This window comes from Dinoponera quadriceps, unplaced genomic scaffold (genome assembly GCF_001313825.1).
Source record: "Dinoponera quadriceps isolate SergipeBrazil2010 unplaced genomic scaffold, ASM131382v1 scaffold192, whole genome shotgun sequence".
NCBI lineage: Eukaryota > Metazoa > Arthropoda > Insecta > Hymenoptera > Formicidae > Dinoponera > Dinoponera quadriceps.
Window position 1 is genome coordinate 1,275,049 of NW_014554324.1, and position 10,046 is coordinate 1,285,094.

General features: G+C 44.7%; 1 protein-coding gene across 1 annotated transcript in view; it reads left to right on the forward strand.

The window, feature by feature from the left end:
* The first annotated feature begins 320 nt into the window (after positions 1-320).
* The window catches only part of LOC106746935 (dystrophin), a 156,483-nt gene continuing 146,757 nt past the window's right edge, over positions 321-10,046 (forward strand). The window contains exon 1 of the mRNA XM_014624093.1: positions 321-479. Within this exon, the coding sequence (XP_014479579.1) occupies positions 409-479 (71 nt within the window). The 5' untranslated portion in view covers positions 321-408. The remainder of the gene's footprint in view (positions 480-10,046) is intronic.

The following is a 10,046-nucleotide window of genomic DNA, read 5'->3' on the forward strand; positions in this document are numbered from 1 at the left end:
GGAAATTATGTCACAGGCTTGATTCCAGTGTATCAACCCGTACGATAAAATCCGCTCTTCTGAGCTCTCCCTGTCGCACAATAGAAACAAAATGCAAATATTCTTTCAGCTTTCCATGCAAAGTACGCGAGTTAAAATCGTAAGATACTTTAACTCGCGGAACTCGTTTGTCTCATGTATTCGATATCTAGTCTAAGTTCCGTCGAGTGTTCCCCGATGTTCTCCGAAACAACTGCGCGTCTTTCTCGCGAAACCCTTGAATCTCGTTCTTAAGGATCTAAGGAGACACCCTCCTGCTTGTTGCAGGATCTCCAGTCGGAAATCGAAACGCACCGAGACGTTTATGCATCCTTAAACGGCACCGGACGCAAACTGCTGAGCTCACTGGCGAGTCAAGATGACGCTGTTATGCTGCAACGCCGATTGGATGAGATGAATCAGAGATGGCATCATCTGAAGGCGAAGAGCATGGCAATTCGGTGAGTGCGAAAATCCATACCTCCCAATTGTTGACCTTTACTTCATCGTCGTCAACCGCGACATTTAAAATACGATAAAAACGAGCCCCGCGGAAAGTGTGGAATTTTCGTCACGAGAGGCGCGGCATAATTATTTCATTCAAACCGGCGAGATTTTCGCGGAGGGAGGGAAGAGCAACGCCCGTTGGGTGAAATAGATTGATACACATAGGAAAAAAAGTCGGAATTAACGTGGCGGTGAACGAACCGAACGCGTTCTGCCTGAAGGAAACGGAATTTCCGCTGCTCACAACCGAATGAAATTAATTTGGTTATAAAAACAGAAATTTCGTCTCTTTCAACCAAAACACATCTGGTTCGTTTATCGTCGCGTCAATTCAATTTTTTTCTCCGCATACACGTATGGAAAAACTTTCCCTAATTTATCGTTAGGTTTAATTCGTCGTTTTTTTCGGAAATGAATTGTCAGCGTTGAACATTGAAAAGCTCGCGCGAGGACGCGATATGCTGTGGTGCGCATGTAAGGTGCACTCTGATTTTCATAACAGAGATATTCTCGCCGGTGCTATCGCGAAAGACAGTTCCTCGCGTGCGAAATGGCGTCGTAAATCAACGCGTGAAAAAGGCCAGGAGGAGCGGGCTTTTCGGCAAGAGAATAACTTCGAAGCGCACAATGCATTCACACAGAGCGAGAACGCAAAAATTCGCGATGCGCGCGTCTACAGCGTTTCGTATCTCAATAATTCTTAAAAAACAACATGAAAAATACCTGCATACATATGTGTGTGTATTACGCGTGTGCACACGCGCGTATTGTATAAATTCGTGGAACCAGTGAGCTGCGCCTGCCATAACACCGGAGAGTTTTGGCTTTTGACGCGCCAACAATTTCGGAGATTCTTCTGCAGGGTGGGTTTAGCGAAAGCTATAGCGGGGGGGGGGGGGGGGGGAATAGTGGGTTAACTATGAGCTTCCGCATTCCCAGCGCGCCGTTCTGCTTTGACGGCGCTGTAGTTATGCGTCATAATAATGTCCACCGTTCGCGGAAAATGGGAGTAATCACGCGTTAAAGAGGAGTCGCGTGTCTCCGCACCGGAAAGGACGGGTGCGTTCCGTTATTGCGAACCGATTCGCTCCGTCGCTTGAAAATCGGTTCGGATATTCGCGAGAGAGGGGCGACGAGCCGCGTAAAAGTGATCCGCTGATTATAGCGAGCCGCTCTTGCGTGTGAATGACGCGGGGAATAATTTATATCGGAAGGCAAAATGCGCAAATTGAGAGCTGTTTTCGCGCGCTTCAAACTAGCACATCGCAAATTGAATGAAGTTATGAATTATAAGCGCGGGATATAAATATAAATTGGAGCTTGATGTACCGTGAAATATTATTTTTAATATTTAAACTCCCTTCACACTGACACGCGCTCTCTCTCTCTCTCTCTCTCTGTCTCTTTTCTTCCTTTTTACCCTTTTTTTGGAGATTTAATTTTTCAATAATCAGAAAGCACACTCTCTACAGAATCTAAACCCTTTTTTGTTCGCGAGTTAGTTCAGTTTGTGGCTGCCGGTTCATAGGAAATCCTCGCAGGATTTTCCGGCGGAAACTTCCAGAATTCGTGATCCAATTTAGCCTCAAACGTAGCGTAAACTTCTCTTCGACTGTTCGACTATGCAACCGTGGACTGTCAGAAAGTACATCGAACTTTCCGCGGAAGCCACATCCCGACGCATTGATGTGATAGCGTAGCTATACAGCTTAGCGTGTGTTACTTTTATTTCATCCACCTCGTGTTCTCCGTCCGAACGGGACATTGTTAAGCATTAAAAGGAGGAAAATGTCGAGCGTAAGCTCCTTTGTCGATCTCGATGAAGGGCTTACGCTGAAACCCCTCTAAGATCTATCTGCGGAAACGTTACAACGACGAAGATTCTCCTCTTACCGTCGTAGACGGGAGGAATTTTTGCAAGGAAACATTCGTACTTACGTGACATCCGAGACTTTGAAGCGCATCGATACACCGCACAGACAAATCTCCTATAGAATCGCCCCAATGAAATTGTAATCTGGCACAATGAAGCTCTCGCAATATTTCAACAACCGAGCGAAATTTAATTTTTGCCTCGCTCTCTCATTATAAATTATCGAATTTTTGTTCAACTCGTATTTTCAATTTATCGTTCCAACGTTATTCTTATACCGATCTTAAGTTCATCTCGATATTATTCGTAATACACAAATGCGTATCATGGACGCTATATTCGCACTGATCGGAATTATAGTTATTTTCGCCTCAAATATATCCTTTTTTGGTTTTAACCACAAAAATTGTAGTAGCAATATGCATATAAGGTTATTATTATTATAACGCTTACTGCGCACTGAGAGAAAAAAATATATAAGAAATATAAAATATTTATTTGATGCACACACTAATAACATATTTACTTATATTAATATACATGTTCCTAATGAGAAAAAAATTTCTCTTCAAATGAGAAAATATACACTCTCTTAAATCTGTGACTTTTCACGAGAGCGACTGTTTATTTTATATTTAAATAAGAGAATTTTAAATTAAAGAATATAGACTTAAGTAAATATGTTAGTACACCGAGTAAAGATTTTTTATTTTCTAGATACTTTTTTTCTCTCAGTGTAGAAAAATGATTCTCTTGACTATGATTCTTCTACTATGATTTATAGTTATAGTTTATGTAGTTATATTTATAGTTACATTATTGTACAAATACCTCAAATATTTTCAGTGTACGTTTTAAAATTCATCGGCCATTAGCAACGATCGTGTCACCGCGATTAGCCTACTCGGCCCCTCACCTCGACGAGCGTTAAGCGTTAAGCGTGGTGATCGTGCACGAAATCTCGCCGATATGACCGGTCGATTAACGTTTTTGGGAACTCTCACGGCGAATCCATTTGCGAGGACTTTGCCGTGGTCGTTCGTAATCGGATTCCCCCGCGGAAACTTTATAGCGGTGTTAATTCTGGGCCCCAACATCGACTGAGATCCGCCGTAAACTTTGCTCGGACAACTATGCAACTGCGCGTTTGTCGGAGGGTACCTGGATATTTCCGGGGAGAAAGTCCGCGGTTTGATGATGTACGCCGCTAGGAAAGTTCCATCGATTTGTCAGCGGCGTCGCGCGACTCGCCCAACAATTTCGGCCATTTGTGCGGAGGAATTTAGCCTATCAGATTTGATTTCTCCATCGCGCGGACTCGTTATTAAATTCTACGTAATGTCGCCGACGATTGGCCTATGGCACCCGCGTCCGGCCGATCGTGAACGATCACTCGCAACCACGAAGAAACGCCGAGAATCATCACCGTGAGCGATCATCTTTAGGGAGCCTACCTTGGCGAAGAATTTCTTTTAATCCGATCAACCGAGAGCGTCTGTCGGTTGGAGAAAATGAGTGCGAGGGCAGCAGGAAGTCGGCATCGAGTCAATCCCGATAAAGCCGCGCAATCAGTCTCCATTAATTAGTCCGAATTGCGGCTGGAAGCTTGACGGAGCTTGATTACCGAAGAGATATTCCTGCAGGATGCGAACAACGAGAGCATCACGTACGGAAGGGTAGGAGGTTCACGCTCGACGGCCATATTTATCAGTTCCTACCGGCTCTTCGGTCGTTTTCGCGTTCCTCCTCTATCAGTCTGTATCCGCCGGCGTTCTCTCTCTCTCTCTCTCTCTTTCTCTTTTCCAAATCGTCCTAGCGGCACTTTAGGGGTTGCCACGCAATCAGACCGCAAATGCCGAAGCCGATAATTCGGCGGACGATCGCTTTTGGCACGGGACTCAACGAGGTCGTCGGCGAACGCGGCCAATGTGTTATTTGTGGGGAATTTTTTCGGATTAACCCCAACTCTCCACGCGAGCGAACGCGCGCGCGCACGATGGTAGTTGCGCTTCGTTACGAGCTGCAGGTCAATCGCCAAGAAAGAAAGAACCACCGCCGCTAATGGTAATTCGCCTACGTCCCTGTTTAATATCGTGAAGTCAGGCTTGAATCTAAATTTTACTGCTATTTCGACGCTCTTAACCCCAGAATACTGACCTTTCATGGACCTACGCGAATCCCGCGTCTTTTAAGAGACATGTGTGGATTAAAAAGGAAAATTCAAAGATCTTGATATCAATGCGTTTTAGTTGGGGGATTTACGCAAGTTTCGATTACAAGTGTAACGTTTTACACATAAGATTCGTAGTGGGAAACGTAAACAGGTCCAGGTTTGATTACTTCCAACGTTCTCCTAAAAGTTTCTTCCGGTTTCCAGAAGAAATACTTTAAGTATTCACACTTTGCAAGTACACACGCGCCACGCGCGCGCTGTTAAGCACAGTAACATTAAAAATGTAACTCGATTTATATTAACTTCCTAATCTGATATTCAGTCAATCACTTAACTTGAACGATAACAATCGTACGTGGCACGAAGCAAATCGCGGCGCACAGCTTACAGCTTCACATCGCGGAAAGGAGGCTTCATCCCATGTTTGGGGTAAGAATGAGATTCCCAATTGGAATCGTAATGAGAAAACTTATTTGGGGACAACATTGGATATTCTAATTCTAAATTCGAAATCTATCCTGTACATGGAAAAATTCTATGCGAGATTTTTAAAGGTATTTCAGAGATGTAAGGGGAAATCGGTGAGCTGTGAAACAGAGGGAAGAGGAAGTCCATAAAAAAATATTGACGGTAACGAACGATTAATATCCTCGATAAAGACAATTTGCACCTACCTAGATGGCTTATGAACTATTAAAAACCTACTTTGATATGCTACTACATTTGTTCAACTTCTCTCTGGAATCTTTAATTCTACAAATTTAATTTCACTATTATGGGGCTAAAAATACTTTCGACAATTTTGATTATTAAAACAAAACAATATATTTTGACGTTAAAACAGCGAAAACGGAACTTTGAGATATTCTGAATAAATTGTATCATTACTATTGAACCTATTTCGGTATCTTAACTGCTACTACTGTGTTGTAAAAATAAAGATTCAGTAAAGGGTTGAAATCTCGACGCGGTAGTCCGAACAGTTCGTCACGGATCTCCTTCAAGTTCGGAATTTTGGAGACACGGTTTGAAATTTTGTAAGTTTTCCAACCAGCACATTTGTTTTTGACGAGCACCGTGGAATATTAGCGAAGACGGTCTCTCCACTTCGCGGACTCTCGTAAAATTCTCGCATATTCTGCACGTCGAATCGTCGGAGAGTCGTAGCTCGAGGGCGTGCTCTACGCGTAACCGAGATACCCTCTTCGCTGAAACGTGTCTCTGTATATGTATGTGTGTGTGGTCCAAAATAAACATCACGATGACTTATTAAAGCGGACGTTAAGTGCACTTCGTGATCGATGCAGCCTCGCGCGTTTCGCCCCGTCCCATCCGTCTCGCCTCGTCCGGACGAACGAGCTTAACGAGGAGAAAAATCGTCCGGGCGATTCCTCCTTGCAGAGCGGCGTGACGATCGTTGCTTCCATGTGCGAATAACATTTATTATATTTGCACGAGACACAACATTCGCCGTAAAATCGATAACAAGAGGCGCGATTAGTTATCTCGGCACGCACGGCACCAGCGACAGCATCCGGCGGTCGGATACGCGGACTTTTCGGACTTGTCCAACATCCGGCGGTGCTTTCCCGGCGCGCACCGGCATCCGGACGACGAATAAAGGTTTACGAACTGCGAAGGTATTCGTAAGCGATGACCTATGCGCCGCGCCGCGCATCGCCCGACTCGAGTCGAGTGAACTTGTGCAACAATCGTTGGCGCAGTTTATTTCGAATGACCTATTGTTCGCGGTTAACGGGGAAAAAAAGGAAGAAAATCAAACAAATGGCGACTGCGCGCACGTTACGCTCGCGAGGCCTCGGCGCGGATATGGATTTTGCTTGCGGCACACCCGATGCACCACACGCCGACTTACAACTGCGACGAGAAACGTGTGATATAAAGTGAATCCGAGGTAAAGCAACAAAACTGACGTTCCATTTTGCTTTTAAGCTTTGAAGTTCCGCTCGAAGGTGTAGAATTAAAATATACGTGCATGGATGCAATTCACAGCAACGCTTCTCTATCAAGATATGTAATGGTCTCGTAAAAATTATTACATATTTCCTTACGAGTAATTAATTTTTTTTTATGTCTGTCTTGACTCTTCTAGGAACTAGGCCCGAAAACCGACATACCCGCGATTTCTCTACGAAATTATGAAATAAATGAAATAAAAGTTCTGAAATTACATTATTGTATGTTTATTATACGTTATCTTTAATCTCACATATTTTTTTTTTTATTTAAAAATTTTATGATAGATATTGCTTCTTTATTACGTGAAAAGGGATTCTCTCATTTCTTCGTGAAATTGGCACAAGATCCAATGTTGAAAAAGTTCCGTAAAACTCGCAATATAAAATAATATTGTTAACTAAATTACTTACCGCTGATTTGCTACTTCGATTTTCACAAGAAGGCAACTGAACAAAAACTTCAGCGCAACGAAAAATCAAGCAAATAACACAAAGCGTTAATAACACGATTGATCGCATTTGCAAGCAGAAATTGCTGTTTCACCTCCAACTAATGTACACAATAGACAAAATTCATATTCTGTCCGACAGAGTTCAGTACTTTGTAAACGAGAAACGTGTCGGTTTACCGTACCTATGTCAGTTTTTATGCTTTTCCTCTGCCACAACACGTAAGATGAATTTCACAGTCGACATTAAATACACACACGTACGTAAGTACGTATATGAGCAACGCTTTTCATAACTACGTCAATAAATGGCGACTACCGATTAATACATTTCTGCCGTGTTTCTCGACGAGCAACAGCGGAATCGCGAATTTATTTACTGGCCAGCTGACGCGAGATTCAACAGTGGAATGAAAAACATGGTGAAATGAAAAAAGGGAGAAAGTGAGAGAAAGAGAGAACTAGAGAGCGATACAGACAGAGCGAGCGAGCGAGAGAGCGAGAGAGAGAGAGAATTCGGCTGCGAGGCATAAACGTGTCGTCCGCGCTCGATCGGAACGAATTAATATTCCATCGCGCTCCGAAGCGTCGACGTATCGGCGCGAAAAATTCGGCAGTCGGATAAAAGCACGCTCGCCGTGTTTGCAAATGAAGTCGCGCCGTTATGAGAGAAGAATTCGTGAGACACCCGTTTCTCTCTCTCTCTCTCTCTCTACGACGCGACGTACTGACGCGGCGAGCACAAGTACCGGGCGAAGCCGAGACGCTCGGCGAGTTCTAAGACGCGATTCAAAGCAAGAGACGCCTGTTAACGGAGAAACACGAATTGGGAGGAATAATTATGGGTGTCTCTCAGTAGCGAGCACGCGCCCGCATTGCCGGCGCGCGTTTAGATCGGTGCGTCGGTGCATTCACGCGCGCGTTTACGCCGCGCAACGTATCGGCGGCGGCGTATCGCTAAAGCGGACGAACCGCCGAAAGCAAAACGCAGCGATGCACACGGGTCTTTGTGCACAATCGAAGATATCGCCTTTGAGAGACGGGGTGGCCCGCGCTCGGCTCGGCTTCCGAGCGAGCTTCAAACGGACTTTCCTGATAATTGCTGCGAGGATCGCGTCTTCGCGGGAGAGCAGTAGTTACCGCGCCCGCCGTACTCGTTAGCCGCGTGTTTTACCGCGCGGATCCCGGTAACGAGCCGCTTTCCCGTCTGAGAAATTTTCAGTCGAAATTTCGGATCCATATTATACCTTCGAAGCTCCTGTGTCCTTGCCGCGGCCATCTTGCCTCGTGACTTCGGAAACAAGGAGATCCATGCCCGGAATTGTTGCGGTATACACTTAAACAGAAAGGATGTATCCGCGAACTGACACAATCGATTCAGCACACTTGTTAAATATTCGGAATGTTTTCCTTCTATTCGAGCGATCAATGAGTAGCTATAAAATTAACGCGACAAGATCGTGGCAGATAAGTTAAAAAGGAAGGTTGCGTATTATGTTAATTTGAATATTATTTGTTGATTTTTAAAGGGGGAGGAAAGTTTTCGGATTATTTTACAAGAGTGCTGAATCGATCGCAAATATCATTTTGCAGGTATATCATTTTTTCTAACGTATACCGTCTACGTCTTGCAAGAATTTCGGGCATGTGTCTTCTTGCTTCGACGTTATCGAACAAGACGGCAGTAGCAAAGGTTCAGAAACCTTAATTCTACAGTACTGTAGGAGCTAAGTTAGCAGAATGGGTTCAATTTCAATTCTAATGGTATAATTTACTCTCTACACGGGAAAACATTTCCGATGATGTAATTTTCCATTGCCTGCTGACCAGACGAAAATCTCGTTGTACGAACAGAAAGATTCCTATAAAAGGTTTCCGCTCTGTCAATTGTTCTTAATTCTCCCACTCGAGTTGTTTAATCTAGCTGAATGTTCACGTGAGTGTTTTCAATCGCGGTAATAGATATCATTTCTTGCCGCTTCGAGTTTTGGTCCCTATCCAGTTGCAATGGGGAGATATTCTTCTGCAAACTTCGGCCCTGATAATATCTTGAATTCCTGTTTTCGCTGTTTTAGCATTAAGATAGGTTGTGCAACGTAGCGTTCAAATTAAATCCGTAGAAATAAAGGTTCAAGAGAAAAATTAAGCAATATCAGTATCGTCAAAGCAACATTAAGCCTCATTAGGCACGTAGAAAAACATTAAGCGGTAAGATTGAAGCGATAAGGAAATTGACCAACCAATTAATATACTTCTTTAGGTTTATGTGTTCCAAACGAATATGACCTGAATACGTGAATACGCGTTCTATTTCATAAAAACCGGGAACGGGGCGCGAAAATCGTGCGGAACGATAAGCAAGGGAATATATTTTTCGAAAATATAGTAATATAATGAATAAACATTTGTGCCGGGCTCGTGAATGATCCATATCTTTTCTTACGAGGGTCGAAGGCGTGAAATCGCCATCCGAACTCGGGGAGCCGGAGGAAAAGCCGGGAAAACCGAAAGTGTCTCGTAAGATCACGCACGACCCACGAGGAGCGAGCGGACGCGGTACGCTTTCGGCGAGACGGATGCATCGATATCCGATTAGCCTCGGCGCTCATACGCGCGTGAGATACGGGCAATGGGCTAAAATAACTTCCGATTCCATCGGCGATCAGTCTCCATAACTAAGATTGACGCGGCTTTATCTCGGGATAATAATTTCCGACTGGATCGCGCGGCGTGAGCGCGACAGCCCGACCGCCGTATATCCGTGCCCGGCGTATCTCGCGGGAACAAGTCGCGACGGTAAAAACATTCGCCGCGACATCGGCGCCGATGTCGCTACCGTTACCGCGCGCAAACACGGGACGTTTGATCCATCGCCGAACCGGAACTGACAGCCAGATAATCGCGGAGTCGTGATGAATCGCCGGCGAACTCTTATCAGTTGCCCCCGCCGTGCATCGACGCTCGGCACGCCAGTATGGACGAAACACGGCTGGAGTCTGTCACGTACAGCTCACCCTCGTTCGTCCGAGCCTTCCCCCCCCCCCCCC